The following is a 20,488-nucleotide window of genomic DNA, read 5'->3' as shown; positions in this document are numbered from 1 at the left end:
AAATCAATTTGGGTGTTCCATGTAGTGGAACACTGAGCAACAAAGGGTTAATCCAAAAGTTCCCCTTTTCACTACTTGTAATTATTCGAAAACTTTCAAATTTGAAGCTGCATGGTCATGAAATATGGTGGCTGGCTATAAATTTTGTAAATGTTTGTGAACCTGCCTTCTCCCGACCTTGAAATGCTCCACACAGCATACTATTTGGCGCAAACAGCCCTAATGAGCCAAGGCCTTCAGTGCCCCGAAATCTGCTTTCTTGACCGTGGGCCTTGGGGTGCGTAAGCATAAGCCCTGAACAAGTGGTCAGCTTGTCACAGGGCCCCCAGTGTTTAGCCCCCAGGCGAATTTGGTACTCATTTTATCGACACAAGGGATAAAAGGCTGAGTTGACCTTGCCCAGCCTGGGGTTAGAACCCCAGACCTGTAGTGCAGCTGCACGATATTATAAAAATATTTCAGGAATTTTTAGGTCGTCTTACTGCTTCAATAATTTCCAGACTCCTATATCTGCATTTCTGTATGTGTAAAATTCCAATATCAGTTGTCGGATTAGTTGTGTATTTTCAAAGATAAGTAAATCAAAAACACTATCTTTGAATAAAACTTTAATGTTTATATGATAAAAATAATTATAAGCTGGATCAAATCAGAAAGTTGAGAAGTGCAATTCATAGTGCTAGCTGAGCTTAATAGTTTAACACTAGATTGCCCAATGAAGTAATTTGACTGCTTTTTAATTTCAATTAGAAAAACAGTTATGTATATAATGACACAGTTTCTTAGAATTTTGTGACTTTTTGTACAACATATAAATGCATTTATTAATAATTGTAGTTACCCTCCCCCTTCTTTCATTTCCGGTATATATGTGTATTATGCCTATATTGCCCAAAAGCAGTCATTTTGATTGCTTGGGAAATTTTAAATAATCAAGTGACTCTTATTGTTGAATTGAATAAATTTCTTATATGACTAGATCAGCTCTGCATTGAAATAAGTTTTAATTTTTTTTTTCCGATTGTCGTCACATAATAACATACAAGCACATGATAAACTGTTGATTTGGGCATATACTTGATAGTTGCAGTTTCTCTCTAAGCTAAAGTAGTACTTGTTATTCGAATATCGGTGAACACGTCGTTCTGAAACTAGTCGAGCCATATAGAAGCTGCGGAAGAAGTAGCATGACAGATAACTTTGCCACTAGCATGTCGCAACAAAATTATTGGCCAAAAAAACAACTCTAGTTGGTAGTATTAGAGGAAACAAAAGAGAACTACCCAAATCAGCCAAACAAACAAAGGATAAAATGCCTCATTTTTCCACTCTGCTATATACACTCATGTCCATAAATTAAGAATAATGCAAAATCAGGCAAAGGAAGAGTTAGAAGCAAAACAAATTTTACTTATTTGTAAAGCTTATTTATTAAACAAAAGGCAAAGAGCAAAAAATGATGCTATATGTTTGATGTTATTAAAAAATTACCGATTTTTTTTCTCCCTGGAGCAAATTACAAAAAAAAAAACCCTATTTACAAAAAAACAATATTACATGTTTGGTATGATTGTTAATACATTGTATGTCTCCCAGACGATGCAATACAGTCCGTACGACGCCTAGGCAAGCTGAGTATCAAATTATCGATCTGATCTTGGGGGATATTACACCACTCAAAAAGCAATGCTCTCCGAAGTTCCGGTAGACATGTAGGAGGAGGTTGACAGGCTGCAACTTGTCGCCAAGCGTGTCCCACACGTGCTCTATTGGATTCAAGTCCAGTGAGAATGCTGGCCAGTCCATACGGGTGATATCCTCCGATTAAAGGCATTCGCTTACGATGTTTGCACGGTGAGGACGGGCGTTGTCATCCATAAACTCAAATTGTGCGTCCATGGTGCCCCAAAACAAACGTACATTTTGTTCCAGAATGACATCCCGATAGATTTGGCTTGTCATGGTTCCAATTTGAACATGCAGGTCAGTTCTAGAACCCAGAAAAACTCCACCCCAAACAAGCACTCCTGCACCACCATAACGGTGTCATTCAATGATGTTTTCTTGGTGGTAACGGGTACCTCTCCATATGAAAGTCCGGCGAGAATCAGACTGCAAGCTAAACCTGGACTCTTCGGAAAGCATCACACAAGCTTACTGTTGCGGTGTCCACAATGCATGCTCTCTATTCCAGGCTAACCACAGGCAACAGTGAGTTGCAGAGAGTGGAACGCATCTGACAGGTCTACGAGCATATAGACCAATCTGCCCTAAGCGTCTGTACACGGTCTGCCTTGAAATTGTCGTACCAGTGGCTGAAGAGAGCTGACGAGAATGGTCTGAGGCTGTGCTCCACCTCTTTCTTTTGGCAGTAACTGCCAAATACCGGTCCTCATTCGGCGTTGTAACTCTGGGGCAACCTGTGCTGTAACGTTTACTCACATTACCATCATCTTGGAATCGTTGCCAAAGCCTGGAGGTGACACTCTGGCCAATTCCAAGTTTGTCTGATACTTAAAGTTGGGTACGCCCACATTCCAGACGGCCGATAATTCTACTACGTAAAAAATCATCCAAATGCATCCTTTGTGTCATAACTATTCGGTTATTGCACTAAAATGCTTATAAAGTGCCTGCGAACAATTTTACTTCTTTGCCTGTATTCCTTATATATTACTCTCTTACACTGTCTTCATTGTGACGTACCATCGGTCTTATCTGGTTACTTCCTGAAATTTGCATATGATTCTTGAAGATGTGTGTAATGATTTTAGAGGTCGATTTCCGCATGACTCCGAATTATCTTTAATTTATGGACATGAATGTAAATCAGAAAATTGTGTTCTTACGATATATAAAGCAAACCAAATAAGAGTAGTTGTTCTAAGTATAAATTTGTGAAAACTGATAAAAGTAATAAGAAATGTTACCGGAATCTGTTCAATTTTAAAACATCACAAAATTTGGAGTTGATATGACGGATGAAATGGCGAGAAAATATACAGTAAAAGCTAGTTCTCGTAGATGGCCAATCTAAATATTTTTCAATATTTTAGATTTGGCTGCTATAAATGCTTGGATCCTTTACAAAGAAACAACAGGAATACAAATACAACGAAAAGAGTTCTTGTTTCAGTTAGCCGAACAGCTTTCCACCGAATATAGCACTGCAAAACAGAAAAAGTCATCAGAACATGAAGACCCACAAAGATCAAATGCAGCCCATTCTAACAAATCAAAATTTGTCAAGTACGACTTTGCCACAACAACAAAACAATTAATATATGTGAAAAATGTCAAAAGTATGTTTGCAGAAGATGTACACATAAAAAGATTTTTACTTTCGTTTGCAAAAAATGTATAAATAATAAAGCATAAATTATTTTTTCCAAGTGAAGTAATTTTTTATTGTTAATATTTACTAATATCTTGTTATATAACTGTAAATAATATAAAAAATTAATTTTGAACAAATTTCTTTACACATTATTCTTTCCCAATGAAGTCATTTTGACTGCTTTTGGGCAATGTAGGTATATACTAAGTTTCAGTCTTTCTAGTGTTACGTGGAATCTGATCCTTTCTTTAATCCTTGCTATCCCAACAATAGAAAACTGGTGTTTGCAACATTCACTTCAAAGAAGCAGTAATCTTCAGGGTTTTTTTATTGCATGCAGGGCTAGGTTAGATTTAAAAAAAGTTCCAACTTCTCGCACAATTACCTGAAGGCTGAAAATGAAAACTGGGTTTGCTACTCGGCAGGCATTTAAATGCAAAACATCAAGCAGGATGATTTAATGCTGTCATAGATAATGTTGTTCTCTGAAAGAAATCTCAACTATTTGTCACAAAAAAGTGAATTTATACCACATGTATGTTTTTCTGTTTTGCATTCCTGCACCATAAGAAAAGAAAATTTCTCAAAAAAAGTTTATTGGATTTGCTCAAAGGAAGTGATTTTTATCCTAGGATAATGCTTATTGCTGATGCAGCATTCTCTGAAATGGATGAGATAGCTAGAACATCTTCCGTAAACCCAGACGTAACGCTGGATGGTTTTTTATTTTATTTCTAATGCTGAAAAGAATCTCAAAAGAAAAAATTCTATTCGGATGTGGAAATGAGAAACTATGCAGAGGTATTTTAAAATGCGTGTTACACAGTTTAAACTGCTCGTTAAATGCTGTAAAAATGTGGCTATATTCTATCCAAAGAGTGAATATAGGAGTCATCTGATTCAGAATAAGAGTCAGTCTTAAAATTTTTCTTTCTGCCTACATAGTGGTGTCTTTGTAGATTATCAAGCATGCATCTCATCTCTAATGGATATTTATGCACATTTATAGTGATATCCTGAGAAGATTCAGATTGCATCTGCAAGAATACTGTCGTGAACATTGTGAGTTTAAGAGAAAATAATGAGCGGTTTGTTAAAATTTAGATCAGATGAAAGATCTTTTAATATATAGCATTTTAATACTATTTAGCACAGCGTAATAAGTTCATTTTACAATACGCAACATCCTCAAAAATGATCGTTACAACGCAGTTCGATCATCCATCTTTTTGAACAACAATCTCTATCGTTGCCATTCCGTAACAGAGAAACTTACCTCTCATGGAGTTCGATAGTGGCGCGACATTCTCCCCACCTTGAGTTTGGGGATACAAACTCAAAACAGTAATATAATGATAATTCATACATACAATTTTGAAATAACAATAACGTACATAGTAATAATAGAAATATTTCAAAATATTAGAATGCAAATAGAAATCAATATTTTAGAGTTCAAACACAGAAAGTTCAAAAGTTTGTTTAGAAGTTTATAAATCCAGTCTTTTAACTGGTTTTATTTTTCGTCCTGAGCGAGACACGCGAACAGTTTCATTAGAGTCAGTATTAAGCTCAGGATTTTCAGCTACCACTTCCGGAACCTTCAGAGGTTCCGATACGACTTGCTCGTAATTTGGGGTCAATTCCAAAGGATACAGTCGTTGGATTGGTCTTAATATGTTTCCCTTTTCAGTTCGCAGTTTCACAAGTCTGATGATTCCATCTTTTCCTGGAAAGAGTTCCAGTACTCTCCCTAGCAGCCAATGGAGTCTTTTTTTATCATCTGTACCAATTAACACTATGTCACCTACATTTATTTTATCTTCTCTTTTGTTAACTGAAGAACGAAGGAAACCCAGATACTCCCTTTTAAACCTTCGTTTTAGATTCTCATGAACCTTTTGAATACGTCTCCATCTCAAAACTATATTAGTCTTTTCAATTTGATCCAAATCAGGAACATCATTTAATGGAATGTCCTGAAGAAACATTGAGGGGGTCAAGGTCTTCAGATCTTGTTCCTCGGATATGTAAGTTAATGGTCTGCTGTTCATGATAGATTCGCTTTCACAGACGAGAGTCTGCAATTCCTCGTAAGACAAACAGGAGCGTCCAAGATTTTTTCTCAAAAGATCTTTCAAAATCCCAATCAAGCGTTCCCAGAAGCCTCCCCACCATGGAGAGGAGGGTGGGTTAAACTTCCAACGAATTTCGTTGACTCTAAATTCACTTTCAATTGTAGTCCAATCTAATTGTTTCAGAGCATTATTTAGTCCTGTAAAATTAGTACCATTGTCTGAATACATCACAGAAATTCGTCCTCTTCTGGCTATAAACCTACGCATAGCTTGGATGAAGTCGTTGGTACTCAGTGAAGGTATTAGCTCAAGATGGACAGCTCTAAATACGGCGCAAGTAAAAAGTACTATCCACACCTTTTGTTTAGATTTAGTCAACAGAGGTTCAGCTATATCTACACCTGATACTTGAAAAACTGCTGCTACTTCTGTTCGGTCTTTTGGAAGAGGCAGAAAAGGTACCTCAAGATGTTTTACTTTTTGCCTTTTACATGTTAAGCATTCTTTGATAACACTCCGGACAGTTCTTTTCCCTTTCACTATCCAAAATCTTTCCCGTAAAATAGTCAGTAGAGTTAATGTCCCAGCATGCTTGTTAGCAATATGTTCTTGGGCTATAAATCTTCTCACTGCCAGGTGTTTCGATGGTAGAATTATTGGAGAAATAAAATCTTTCGATTCTTCCTCATTTATCAATCTGGACTTCAATCGTAAAATTCCTTCTTCATCTTCAAATATTAGAAGACCTTTCAAATTTTTTTGTGTTTCTTCATTGGAGTAACATTCCTTTTGTATTACACGGAAAATAGTCCTTTGTGCATTTAACAATTCTTCATTTTGAAGTTCCTTACATTTTCTTAAGTCCTTGGCCTTTGGTTAAAAACGCAGTATCCAAGCCATAACCCTAATCATCTTTGAAAATCTAGAGAATCTTCTGGCTAACTGTAATGGAATTGACTCTAGCTCTGTGTTACTAGCAGAGATGACTGACTTTCGTTTCTCTATCTCTACTTCTTTTTCATTAATATTTACAGCTGACTTTGGCCACTGCTCCTTCGGATTCTTCAACCAGGCTGGCCCTTGCCACCACTTGCATTTCTGAAGTTGCCTAGGTCCACAACCTCTTGACAAAATGTCTGCTGGATTCTGGTCAGTTGAAATATGGAACCAATCTTCCGAAATTGTCAATTTTCTAATTTCACTTATTCTGTTTGTAACGAATACCGACCACTGTTCTCGACGAGTTATCCACACAAGAACTGTGGAAGAATCTGTCCAAAAGTAAGTCTTGATGTTGGGAAGTTTTAGAGCTTGCTTCACAGAACTAAACAGCCTAGCACCTATGGTAGCAGCCATTAGTTCAAGTCGTGGTATAGTAATAGTCTTCGTTGGAGTTATTCGTGATTTGGCTTGAAGTAATTGAACAGTCACTGAACCCATACTGGATTCACTTCTTAAGAAAATGCATGCCGCATAAGCTGTCTTGCTGGCATCGACAAAAGTATGGATACTTAAATTGGATTCCTTCATCACACCTAACCATCTTGGAATTTTTATATTTTTGAGGTATTTCAGTTGTTTTGCCCATTTTAAAAAATTCTTCTTTATTTCATCATTCACTTCACCATCCCATGATTCTTTGCTCTTCCAAGCGACCTGCAGCAAAATCTTAGGCTGAATCATAACAGGTGCAAGGAAACCTATGGGATCAAATACTCGACTAACTAGTGAAAGCATTTTCCTTTTAGTTACTTTTTCTCTTTCATCAAATTTCAAAAATTCGGTGTCTATTTCCAAGGTATCTAAATCTTTGTCCCAAACCAGTCCTAATACCGGTGATGTTTTACTTTCTGAAAATGCAGGAATGCCAGAACTTTCCCATCCTCTGAGATCAAACATTCCTTCTTTCATTACGTTAATTGCAGATTCGATGAATATTTCTAGTTCGTCATTATTTTGTACACTAGTTACGCAATTATCAACATAAAAACTATCTTGTAATTTTTTAAGAAATTCTTCAGAATATTTTTCTTTCCACGTTTCTTTGGATAAATGATGGTCAATAACCGCCATCAGCAAAAATGGACTACAAGTAATGCCAAATACCACACGGGTGTGACGAAATGTCTTCACTCTACCATCATCACCATACCAAAGAAGTCGTAAAAAATCTCGATCTCTTTCATTTAGAGATATCTGTAAAAAAGCTCTTCTGATGTCTGAAATCACACCAATTTCATGTAAGCGAAATCTTGCTAGAATAGACGGAATAGTTTCAATCAAATTAATTCCCGTCTCTAAGCAATCATTTAGAGATGGCTGATTAGAAAGCTTTGCCGAAGCATCAAAAACGGGTCTAATTTTCATGGAAGATAGTGAGGACGTTTCCTTAATGACTGGACGATGTGGGAGGTAATGAACAACGGGTAAAGACAACTCCTTTTGGGGAACTTCTTCAATCACTCCTTCCTGCAGCCATTCATTAAAGACTTCATGATACCTTTCACGATATCCGATTTTTTCCAACTTCTTCGTAGTAGATTCGAGTCTTTTCAAAGATAGGTCATAATTGTCAGGTAAGACTGCATGCTCAATCTTCCAAGGCATATCAACCTCGTATCTACCATTTTCTAATTGACGAACTGTTTCTTGGAAATGAACCATAATAGCTCTTCTTGACTCTTCTTTAGTTTTTTGTTCAACAGGATCTCGGATATCCAATAATTCTAAGTCCCACAACGATGAAATAGGCAGGTCTTCTTGAGATAACATAGAAACTATAGTCATATTTACATTGTGCTGATGTTCGGATTGAGGTACTTTACCCATCAAAATCCAACCCAATTTTGTTTCTATCGCCACTAAACCTGTTCTTAGTTCTTCTCGTTTGCCAGTAAATAACTTCCCTGCAACGTCTGCCCCTAACAGTACTTCAATAGGGCCTGGATTCCCTTGGGTATCGGTTAAGCGTATTCCCTTATTTCCTAATTCGTGAATCCAAGAACCGTATCTTATGCTTGAAATATCATTACAAATAACATCATGGTCTACAGCATCTAATTTACACGAATATTTGCCATCAAGGCTACTCAAATAAATCTTGTAACATTGATGTTTATAAATTTCAGTTTTCTTTCCACCAAATAAAGAGTGACTAAATTCTTCCTCCCATTGCAAGTCAAAACCTATTTCTTTACTGCAGTAGACTTTAAAACATAACTTTTTGAGCTACCCGTATCAATCATTAATCTAACTTTACGCCTTTTATTCTTACCCTCTATGTTCACAACTAGGGTCTGAAGGAAAACTTCATTCGTAGCACGCGAATGCAAAGAATCGATTGTTTTCTCTTTTTTCTCATCATTTTCCTGGTTATGCATTTCACTAGACTTATTACATTCAAGACTAGGACAAAAAAATTTCAAATGCCTTTTTGAACAAATCTGACACTTAATACTTGATCGACACTGGTTACTGAGGTGACCTTTAACCAAGCATATTCTGCATAAACCTTTCTTTTTTACTGCGGACATTTTTTCATCTAACGGAATATAAAACGCCTTTTTACAATTACGCGTTTCATGATCTTTTAAACAAAACGAACAAGAAGGTATTGCTTCATGATTCATCAAATCCGACGCGGAAGGAATATTTTGGCTAGTTGCCAAGTGCTTACGATCAGACTTAGAAAAAATATCCGCTCTGCTTAATTTTATTTTTTCTTCTGACTGAACTTCGCTTTTCAGAAATTCAATTATTGCATCAAGACTCGAAATGTTTCGTTCAGATTCAGTAATTTTTCGTTGTCTTTCAAACGATCGCAATACGTGAATAGGAATAGCACTTTCCACAAGAGGATATAAAATTGTTCCACACTGATCAGTCGTTACACCAAGACTGCTCAGGGCTCTAAGTTGTGTTGAAAGTTTGTTATACAAACTACTCAAAGAATCCTGCTTCCTTTTCGCTGCGTTATCCAAAACAAGTTTTATTAACTCTCGAACATAAAAATCAATTAAAAGTTCTTTACGCCCATATCTCTCAGTAAGGCTTTCTATAGCCAAAGGATAATTTTCGTTCGTCACCGGAAAAGATTCTACAATATCTCTAGCTTCTGATTTCATTTTTGTTGACTGTATCAAATAATGGAATTTGTCTGCATTCGTTAAGTTATTATTTTCATGTATGTTTTTAAACTGATTCCAAAACGTAAGCCAATTTTTTAAATCACCTGCGAACTTATAAAGTTCTACTTTCGGTAGGCGTTGGCACAAAGTTTTACATGTATTTTCATCAGTAACTAATTTCTGACTACTCTCTGACAATGTATTTTGGATTTCGTTTAATTTACTCTTAATATTATCAAGAAATCGTTCCGATTTTAACTGTATCCTAACAGCCTTCTCTCGATAGTCCTCTGTTATTTCAAATTCTGTTTCGAATTCTTTATCATCAGTTATAGTATCTAAATAAGCACCGTGCGTCAATTCTAATGTTTCTGCCTTTTTCTTGAACAAATAAAAGCACATTTCTGCTTCTTCATAATCAACATTATCATCATTTAAAAGATCATCTAGTCTTTTATATGCTTTAGTAAAAGCTGAACGTTGCGCAGTTTTGTTTCTTTTCATCACTTCCATTCTGTCTTAAGTTTAAAATATTCAGATAAAAATTAGGCAAGAAAAGTATTTTAAACTTCAGTAAAACAATCAATAACTTCAAAACGGAAGTATAAGGTAATCAACTTACCCTATCTATTCTTTCATCCGACATGTTTCCAACAAACACGCCCACCCGGGGGCGCCAGAAATGTCTTGAACATTGTGAGTTTAAGAGAAAATAATGAGCGGTACAATACGCAACATCCTCAAAAATGATCGTTACAACGCAGTTCGATCATCCATCTTTTTGAACAACAATCTCTCTCGTTGCCATTCCGTAACAGAGAAACTTACCTCTCATGGAGTTCGATAGTGGCGCGACAAGTACACTCTCGAATCATAAAGTGGTTCCTGGTGCTGTTGGTTTTCTGGTTTTCTTTTTAGCTTCTAGAGAAGTGTGGAATGTTTGAGGAAATGATCTTAATTGCATTTAATGGATGTTTAACATTGTTTTATAAATAATATAATTAGCTAGCTTTGAAAATTTAGATGTGTGAACTCAAAGTAGCAGTCTGTAGCTTATTTAGCTGAGTACTCTTAATTTTCTGCACGTGCATATTGTATTCTGACCAAAGCCATTCTGTAACTCTGTCTCTGTTAAGTCACATTATATTTCGCCTATGCGGGACTTGACATTGAAATTACTCATGTGTAATTTAATTACAATTCTTACAACACGCACAATTCCAGGAAATGCACGTAGCTAGGTTACCATTCTCACTTACTACAAAGACTTGAATGCCAAACAGTAATCGATTATAGCTCAAATTGGGATCACGTGATCCTTAAGAAGCAGAACTTTCGTCTGATTGGTTGTCTCTACCCAGGACCCGAGACATTTTCGGCCAGGTTTGAAAAAATCCCTCGTAGCCGCAACACCTCTTCTGTAGCTAGGCGGGGCTCTTTTTTTCTAGGAATCCTCTTAGTTAAATCAGTGCCTCCAGAATCTCGTTTCTCAGAAAAGTCCCGTCTAGCCGGGAATGTAGCCAAATGTGATAAGGGTTTTAAAATATGTTTGCATTAGAAAATCTTTTAACTGTAAGCTAAATTTTTGGAATTTCTCTGAAATGAAAATTTTGTTTTTAAAATTAATGCATGTATGCATATATTTTTATCTATTTCCAGGTGTCTGGTGATAAAGGAGTCTCTGCTTTTCCATCTGATGAAAATATTTTTTCGTGGATTGGCACAATAAATGGAGCTTGCGGAACGGTTATAATTTGTATTCTGTTCTGAATTTCTGTTGAGAATTAAGATATAAAATTTTTATTCATATTTTGTATTTCTAATTATGTACAATTAAGTTAGTGTAATGATTAAATATTTATTCTTTGGGGGGGGGCGTAATTTTGCATCTAATTTTAACTGATTGTCTATATCTCCATATCTTGGAAAAATCTTTTCAACACTTAATATTTTGTGCTTTAATGATTGTCTCCCAGTGTAATGAATGTATATTTTTTTCTGCAGTTTCATCTTAAAATTTTTAATTGCTATATCTTCACAAGCCCTGTTATTGACTTACTCTGCATGCTGTAACCATATTTAGCATTTTATGTTTTAATAATAGTGCATGATAGTGCAAATGCATTTTGAGAAGGATATAGCTCTGCATTCACATTAGTTAATGTTGTATTATGTACTAATTCAGATGTCAAACAACAAAATTATATATTATGTATTTGAAAATAATTTTTAACTCAGTCAACATATTGACATCTGAATAATTAACTCTTTTTTGTTTATTAATAGAAGTCATCATATCAAATATTTTGATGTATGATTTTGCTAATAATTGCCCAAATTTTGATTGCCTTATCGTTCGTTAGAATTGTCATTCCATTTTATTGGATGATTTTAATGCTTACTCAGAGACAGTGTTATGATAATACCAATCTAGCTGGTTACATCATTTAGATTCACTGACTCTGTTTAACTGGAATTTGTGTTGCAATTGCAGATAATGTAAACTTTTCTCTTGTATGGGAAAATTAATGTAAACTTTTCTCTTGTATGGGAGAATAACTTTTCATCCTTGCATTTTAATTGTATACCTTTTGAACTATATTTAACATTTACTTTTGGCTGCCTTTGACCTCTTTAGAATACATTAGACATACAGAATTGATATAGCCTTGTTAGAACTTTATAAAGAATATATTTTTTTAAAGACATCACCAGTGGCTGAGTTGATAAGAAAGCTTAATGCTGAGAGGTCAGTCCCAAGTACACGGTCTGGTTGCATAGTTGGTCTTAGTGGTTTTTCTCATGTGTAATTTAATTACGAGTCAGTTTCTCTTAGAAAGCTCTCTGCAAGCGAATCTCTTCCCTTAGGTAGATAGCCCTTGGGTGATTTGCCGTATTCAAATATTCTGATCTAACTTGATTTTGTTAGAACTCAACAACTAGATTAAATACCTACAACCGATTTATTCCCTGTTCACTGAGACCTATATATCTGGTAATACTGAGAAGCTCATTAGAAATTTTATTGAAGTTGTCATATTGTATGCGGAAAGATGTGATCTTAGGAAACAAGCGAAAAACATTTTCTAATTTAGAGTGATCACTTGCACTACAAGAAAACTGAGATGAGACTTAAAACAGAATATACTGGGCTAAACACCACTTTTTTCAAACTTTTTGAAGGGTTTGTATTTGTTTAGGAATGCCTAGAAAGTATATTGTTTCCTTTCCAGGATTAGTAATCAGGCTAGGAAGAAAAAGTAGTAATTCTAGAGGGCTAGATTAGCTGATTGCTTCAGAGAGATTGTGAGAGCTTTGCTGCCATCAGCAACTATTAATCATGGCAAATTTCATAAAAATTAGATAAAATGTCCATGGTTTTTTAAGCCCTGAAATGGATGTTTTATTCTTTTTTAATATGGGGTTTAAAGTGTGGCCCTTAAAGCTTTACCTCCTGGGGGCAAAAGATCTGATCCTGATAAAATTTTCTGGTAAAAATATATTTCAGGGTGCCCCTTGGCAATTGGCCAGCAAGGCACAATTTAAAGATGGCCGCTACACAAAACTAAAATAACAAGTAGAAGAATTGCACAAACTCTGAGTCATGTACACATCAATCTAGTTTCACTTAAAAAAATCTGCAGAATGATGACATCCATATAATGTTAAGACAGTTACTCATCACCAGAATTGAATAAAATTTGTAAGCATTCGAAGCTCAATAAACTGTATTTTACATCACAATGAAATAACATAAAAAAGGAAATGCATGTTATCGCATATACGCTCTACAAAAAGGAAATATCAACTTGCCATATTTAGAAATTTCTGCGTCTTCAGTCTGTGGCACACAAAATTCCTTAACAAGATCCAAAAACTTTCTAAAATTATCTTAACTAGAATATGTATACCATATCAACACATAAATTTAAAAAAGAAAAAAGAAATATCCTCCATAGTGACAGACTGTCCGTGGCATTTCTTGTATGAACCTTTCTTGCGATAAACTCGTTCAGGGCCATCTGAACAATCCTTACATTCGACCATACACATTTCCTTTGTGAAAACAGGGCACTTATAATGATTTACTAAGTAAACCTTCATTTATATATCAGTCGATTGATGCTTTTTCCCCCTCTTTCGATCCAAATCATACAGAAACTTCAGATTAATCTCATCACATACAGCCATTTTACGGTCTAAAGTACAAAATAAGCAACATACTTCCTAACTGACATCCAACGCAGAAATAATCCATTACAAATATTTTCCCCATGAGTCAAATTCACCGCAATCACGTCGTAATAGGGTTTCCATAACCGTCAACTACTCAGGTTACCATAAATGAAATAACAACTTGGCGATAATCCAGGGGACACCCTAAAATATAGAATACTGATTGTCCATTTATAGAGAAGTTACTCAAAATCATTAACATTGCTTCAACAGACATTCTTGTAAGCAAGCGAATGAAAAAGAGCTGAATGTTGTGCTCCTTAAGAACAGTAAAAATCTCAGTACTTTGTCAAGTATTGACATAGCTCCCTCACCAGTGCTTAGTAAGTTAACTGAACAACGGTGACTAATGTACTTCTTTTTTTATTTGGAGAGTTATGATTGTGTTTCTGACAGATAGGCGAGTTTCAGTGAAAGCATGAATGCTACCCAATTAAAGATACTTTTCAGTATAAGCAGAGCTTGGTGACTATAATTGACTTTCAAATTCAGTTTCATAGGATGTAAAAGGTGAAAACTGTAAACTTAATAATATATAAAAATATATACAATTGGATAAAAAAATAGTTTTGGGATCTACAGCTTACTAGAACCAGCTTCAGTGGCTTACCCTTTTAGACAAACTTAGCAGGGGCTGCTTTAGAGCTGAATGTTAAGTCCGATCCTATTCAACAATCATGTCTGATCAATTGTGTTTCAGATCATTATGAGTGCAGGCAATGCAGCGTGGTTCTTGTAGATTTGCATCTAAGTACTGATTAAATAAAGGAATCCATCACTTCTTTAAAATCCTTGACAGTCTTCTTATAGTCAAAAGAGAGTGAAATAATTATGTATATTAATAAAGCCAATTATAAATTTTTACACTGAATATAAAACTTGGGGATGCTTTACTTTTTATCGACTGCAATTAAAATAGAAATGCTAGGTGTATCAGAGTTACTTTGGATTCTAGACTGATTGCAATTATTGTAAGAGTGTGGAAATTGATATTAGAAATGTGTTGATACAGAGTGTGGCAGGAATAGAATAGTATTCTTTGCAAGGTTTGTATAAACCTGTATGAATATGGAGCTGGGTTACTGGTGACTGCTTAAAAGCAGTTCAAGTGATCATGGTGACTGCATGTTTTTGTGTGTAACCTGAATATGAGCCATATTCCCTTAGTTCTCCATGAAGGCATCACTTCCCCTTTGCAGATAGCTCTCATATGCTTTGTCATATTCAAGTGATGTAATTAATCTAACTATAGTGCTGTAGTAAGTTTTCATCTCTCATGATAAACATATATAGATTTCACCTTTTTGCTGAATGAAATCTCACATTTATATTATATGCAGAATCATGTTAACATGACTGCATGAAATCATGAATGTGCTAAAGTTTAATATACCAAGTTTGAGTAAAAATTAATAGTGCTATTTCATTTTTGTTAATTTTCAATTTTAAACTTTTTTTTGCAGGTGTATGAAGGCTTAACTTATAAGTTGAAGTTGGATTTTCCAAATAACTATCCATACAGTGCTCCGAATGTCCGCTTTACAACCCCATGTTTTCATCCTAACGTTGATGATCATGGCAATATCTGTCTTGACATTTTAAAAGAAAAGTGGACTGCTTTGTATGATGTGCGAACTATTCTTTTATCTGTGCAGTCTTTATTATCAGGTTAGTTAGTAAGAACTAAGTAATTAGTTATTTTTTTTATGTTCTTAATTTTTATTTTTCTGCATAATTTCCGCCAATATTAAGCAGGGTTGCCACTACCTGAAAAATCAGAAAAGGTTCATACAGCGATCCCCCCTCCCCACACACACACAAAAAAAAAAGAGAGTTTTGCGCTGTCGTTGGAAGCGATCACTTTCTTGGCAAATTGTGTATTGCGTTAGCGTTCCGGCAGCTGGCATAGAGCCAATTTTCGCTGGTCCAAGTAGATTGTCTTTTAGAAATACAAAGCAAGTTTCCAGTAACCTCGAGAATCCCACGCGTGCATGCAGTGCATTTTGAACTAAACAAAATTGGGTTAATCGTAGTATACGGTATCATAGAGGAATCAAAGAATGTGTATTGTTAAGAAGGAAAACATCTCTGCAACAGGAGTGGTTCATTCCAACGTAGAGGGAAATATGTCGCCAAAGCTCAAAGCCCGTATCGCAGATCACGTTATCAAGAGTTCATAAAATAAATATCGTTTAAAATTTCTTTAAAGAAGAAGGAAATATTTTTTTACGCAAGTAAATTTAATGGATTAGTTATTTTGAGCAAAACGGAACTGACTAATCCTTGTTTAAGTTATTGCAAAAAATCAAAGAAGAAATGTTTTATCAAAGAGCATTTCTTAATATAAGTTCCTCAATTACCTGTACACATTGCAAAGAGGGAAATTCTAGGCACCCTCCGCTTTCTAACGACGTAATAGCATGCCTATGAAACCTTTCCTTCTTTACGTAGATGTTCTTTGGTTAGAATAACCTCCACGTATGGTACGCACGGGATTTCGCGACATTATGATAAGCAGTAAATGGGTCATTTTGGTGTTGGCGACAATTTTCAAAATCGTTCCAAGGCCTTACTAGAATTTTACCTTAAAATCTTTTAAACCTTTTTTCTTTTCAGTAAATGCCTTATTTGTCCTTTTGCTGTAAAATAAAAAAATAGTAGTCTGTCATCTAGGTTAACTATTTAATATAATATATTCACTAAAATATCGATTATTCTAATTCAGTTTTTAAGTGTTGGATTTTTCCCTCTAAATTTATTTATTATTGGTAAATAATACTTTCAAATTTCAGGAAATTTCCTCTGCATAGTCCTAAAACTAATTCTAGCAATGTGATGACAAACCATCAGAAAATTTAATGCATATATTTTTTGCATATGTATGCTGCTAAATAAATACCTGAGTATCATTAAATAAATTTCTTTCTTTCATTTAGCTGCAAAATGTGTGCAAAAAAAGACATTTTTAAATCCAGATTGGGCAGATTCTAATTTCAGTCTTCAGAAGAGAAAACTCCTATCATAGTTACAATAGTAATGCTTTGGGTATTATATATACAAGTCATATCTAATTGGTTTGTGTTTTCAAGTAATACCATAATTAATTTACCTCTTTGCACAGCCAACGTGCATTACACGAATAGACAGAAGTCTACTGCCTGATTTAATACCCACTGCAATATGGTCATTTTGACCTACTCATCATTGTGTCAAAGCCCACCTAGATGCTTCGTCAAATGCAGGAACATATGTAGTCTGGGCATCAGATCATGACTGTACAGAGGTTGATGAAACTGTTCCTAATGAATTGGTGTGATAAGATCTTAAGTTTGTTTAGCAATGTGTGGATAGGCATTGTCATGAGGCAAAATGGGCTTTTAACTCAGCATGCCATGCTTTTGTTTCAGATTGTATTTCGTAGTTTAAGATCTTGCAATACATCAGAGAATTCATTGTGTTGCTATGAGGCAAGAAATTCCCTGTCCTATTCCAAAATGCAGTGTACATAATTTTCTGGACTGAAACCATTGGCATGAATTTAACTGCCTTGGGTGATGATAATTGCTGCTTCTCTTATGGTGTAAGCCCAGTCATTTTCATGTGACAAAATGGGGAAATTTGGCTTACAAAATCCCCTTCCTCACTGTACCGCTAAAGGAAAGTTAAAGCACTACCTAAATGTTTGTGTTTGTGCACCTCCGTCTGCATTTTTGGTACCCAGCATTCGCACAATTTTCGATAATTTAAGCACTCACTCGCAGTTTAATACAGAACACAGCAAAACTCAAGGAAAGTCGTCAAATAATGACAAAGTTATAACGCATCTGTTTCATTTCACTCACTTGTCAACTCTTCACCAAATCTTCAGTAATGACAGAAGATAGCCCGCTTCAATCATCACCATGAACACTCATGTGACCATCTTTAAAAGTTCTCACCCATTTCCATTGCTCATAATGTTCTCCTCAGTATTTGCAGATGTCAGCATTTGAGAAGGTGTCTAGTTGGGCTTAAAAGAAGCTGGCAAATTGGCTAATTGGCAAATTACTCGACATTTGAATAGGAGTGATGCCACTTTTAGATGATGTTGGAAGGGATGGGTTAAGCATGCCAAACACAGTTTCAATAAGGAAACAGCATGGATAGATGATAGAATGTGAGGAGAGAACAATCAGAGTGGCACTCTGAGCCCCTATTCATCATTATCATCAATCCTACGTGAAACTTGCTTCAGTTACCACAAGGACCAATAATAGGGGGCTAAGCATGCTGTCCCTTGTGCCTCCCTGGTGTATATAGATTGATCTCTGCACACCAACAAGCCTGTTTGTAGTGGTGTCGGGCACATTCGAAGAGGAATCTCATTGAGTAGAATTGGCTTCAGTGATAAGTCCCACTTAAAATTGAGCCCGATGCCCAGCAAAGACTTGTCTGAAGACACCCTTTACGGCAGTGATACCAACCTGACTGTGGCCCACCAAATAGCCCAATAACCAGGAGTATGGTCTGGGGTGTCATTTAATAGCATGATCCCTTTGGTTGTCATCTGTGGCACCCTCACAACAGCAGTACGTTGATGATATTCTACATCCCGTTCTGTTGCCCTTCATATCACGTCATGCTAGGCTTACGTTTCAGTGATGTAATGTCCGCCCACACATGATAATAGTTTCTACTGCTTGTCTTCATGCTTGCACAACTCTACGTTGGCCAACAAGATCGCTGGATCTCTCCCCCACTAGAGCATTATGGGCAGGGCGCTCCAACAAACTCGGGATTTTGCATATTCAACTGGACAGAATTTGGCATGATATCCACAGGCCGTCCACCAACCTTGTCAGTCAATGCTAAGCCAAATAACTGTGTAAGAGATAGAGGTGGACCGATGCGTTATTGACATGCTCGCTTTGAAGCTGTTGTTCTTGAATGAATCATCTAATTTTTCTGAAATAATAATTTGTTTTTCTGTATATATCTATAACATCTACCGATATTCATCCCATCCCCATGGATGCCTCTCTTTTATTTTTTTTTGTCTTAGAGTGTATATTGCGAAAACAGTGATATATTATATAGCACAGTGTGTGTAATGTTTAACGTGTGGTATAATCTTTACTTAACAATCCAGATTTGTATATGTAATTGTTTTCTTTTGATATGTTTATAATGTTGGCTGACGAATGTTTATTTGGCAATGGTATGTAGAATAAGAATAGAATGCACTCTTCTCCCTATGTCCGTAGCAATCTATTGTCACTTAAAATTTGCAGATTCAGCATTGAACAAATTACCATTATATATGTTATATTACAAAATAAGTGTTTTCTAGATTTTGTGGTGGTTCCTTTAACAGTGAAGTGTCCAAAAGAGTTTTATAAAAATATGAGAAAATTAATTATTACTTCTTTTATAAACAAATGTAATGGAAATCTCGCAAAACTTACTGTATGGTTTATAAGTAGTTATTCTGTAGCTGATCTGTGTAATGCATATCATAACATTTATTAATTACACTGTTAGCTTAAATGGTTTCTAAAATATTAACTAAAGTCATAAATAAAAATTATTGTGGAGCATGCATTTTAATTGCTTAATTTGTCAAGAAATCATAAATAACCCTTACCATTTTAGCAGAATCCAGTTCAGACAACTCGCTTGCATCAAGTTAGGAAATCCCGAACTGACTTTTAGACAGAAGCAAAATTATTTTTTCTATTCTTCCTTATTCAAATACTTAATGTAATGCTGCTTTGTGAATAGATGGTGATATTTGTTCCACCTTTATTTGAATGTTGGCTAAGATTAACTGTAAAGACACTTATCAAAAGTGAAAGAGTTTTAAAAAAATTTTCAAACATTTTCATGAAATATACTTTATGGGTTAGGGGTTAAACCCCAGTTACAGTAAATATCAGGTCATCATTCAATAATTTGCTAATGAGATGATTTACAAAAGTGAACTTGTAACAGCTGAACAGTGTTATGTGATGATTAAACCTACTTGAAGAAAGAACATAAATGTAATTTTTGTGGTTGCTAAGGTTTTTATTATCTGAAAAAAACTTTAATATCCAACTCGAATTTGCAGAGCATGTGTAATTAATGTTTGAAATGTAAAGAGTATTTTTTAAATGTTCAATCTGATAGTTTTTCACTAGACAGGGTCTGCATAGTGATATTCATGATAAAGGCACATTTCGTAAAATTTCCAGGGGTACTGATTTCCATTCATCTTCCACTGCTTTCCAGAATCCATCAATCATGGTAGGCTTGCGCTTAGAGCTCTTTTCAAGAGACTAAAGGCATGATAGTCCATAAGTGAAACATCAGGGGATTTTGCAGGAATACTTTGAAAATGTATATATGCAGTACCTGTATCAGTCTTCATTTTTTCAAGGAATGTAATGGTACTTTTTAAATTACAACTAGTTGCTTTGCCTTGATGAAGTTTACTTTGAAAGTCATTGGTATAAAGATATGGAATTTTTTCTGTAAATATTGGCTATAAAACTTTTTCTTGATAATACGTTGCATTGATTTTAACATTCCCCCCATACCCCTCTTAGTTTTAACTTTCTGGTGTAAGAGAATTCTTGCAACAAAGAATTCATAAATTCCTTACTGGTATGTTTTTTGCATTGATGAAACAGGTTTATATTTTTTCTCTTTGTTTCTAATAAGTAGGTGTTTTGGGGTTCCAGTATTTGTAG

General features: G+C 35.3%; 1 protein-coding gene across 1 annotated transcript in view; it reads left to right on the top strand.

Moving 5' to 3' along the window:
• vih (ubiquitin conjugating enzyme vih) overlaps window positions 1-20,488 on the top strand; it is a 44,113-nt gene that overhangs the window by 21,777 nt on the left and 1,848 nt on the right. The window contains exons 3-4 of the mRNA XM_085808595.1: window positions 11,202-11,288; window positions 15,242-15,446. Of these exons, the coding sequence (XP_085664721.1) occupies window positions 11,202-11,288; window positions 15,242-15,446 (292 nt within the window). The remainder of the gene's footprint in view (window positions 1-11,201; window positions 11,289-15,241; window positions 15,447-20,488) is intronic.

Source organism: Stegodyphus dumicola, chromosome X1 (genome assembly GCF_044657685.1).
Source record: "Stegodyphus dumicola isolate Sdum_Otavi_A_Nest chromosome X1, ASM4465768v1".
In the NCBI taxonomy this organism is placed as follows: domain Eukaryota; kingdom Metazoa; phylum Arthropoda; class Arachnida; order Araneae; family Eresidae; genus Stegodyphus; species Stegodyphus dumicola.
Note: the sequence above shows the minus strand (reverse complement) of the source record. Positions and strands in the feature narration are given on the sequence as shown.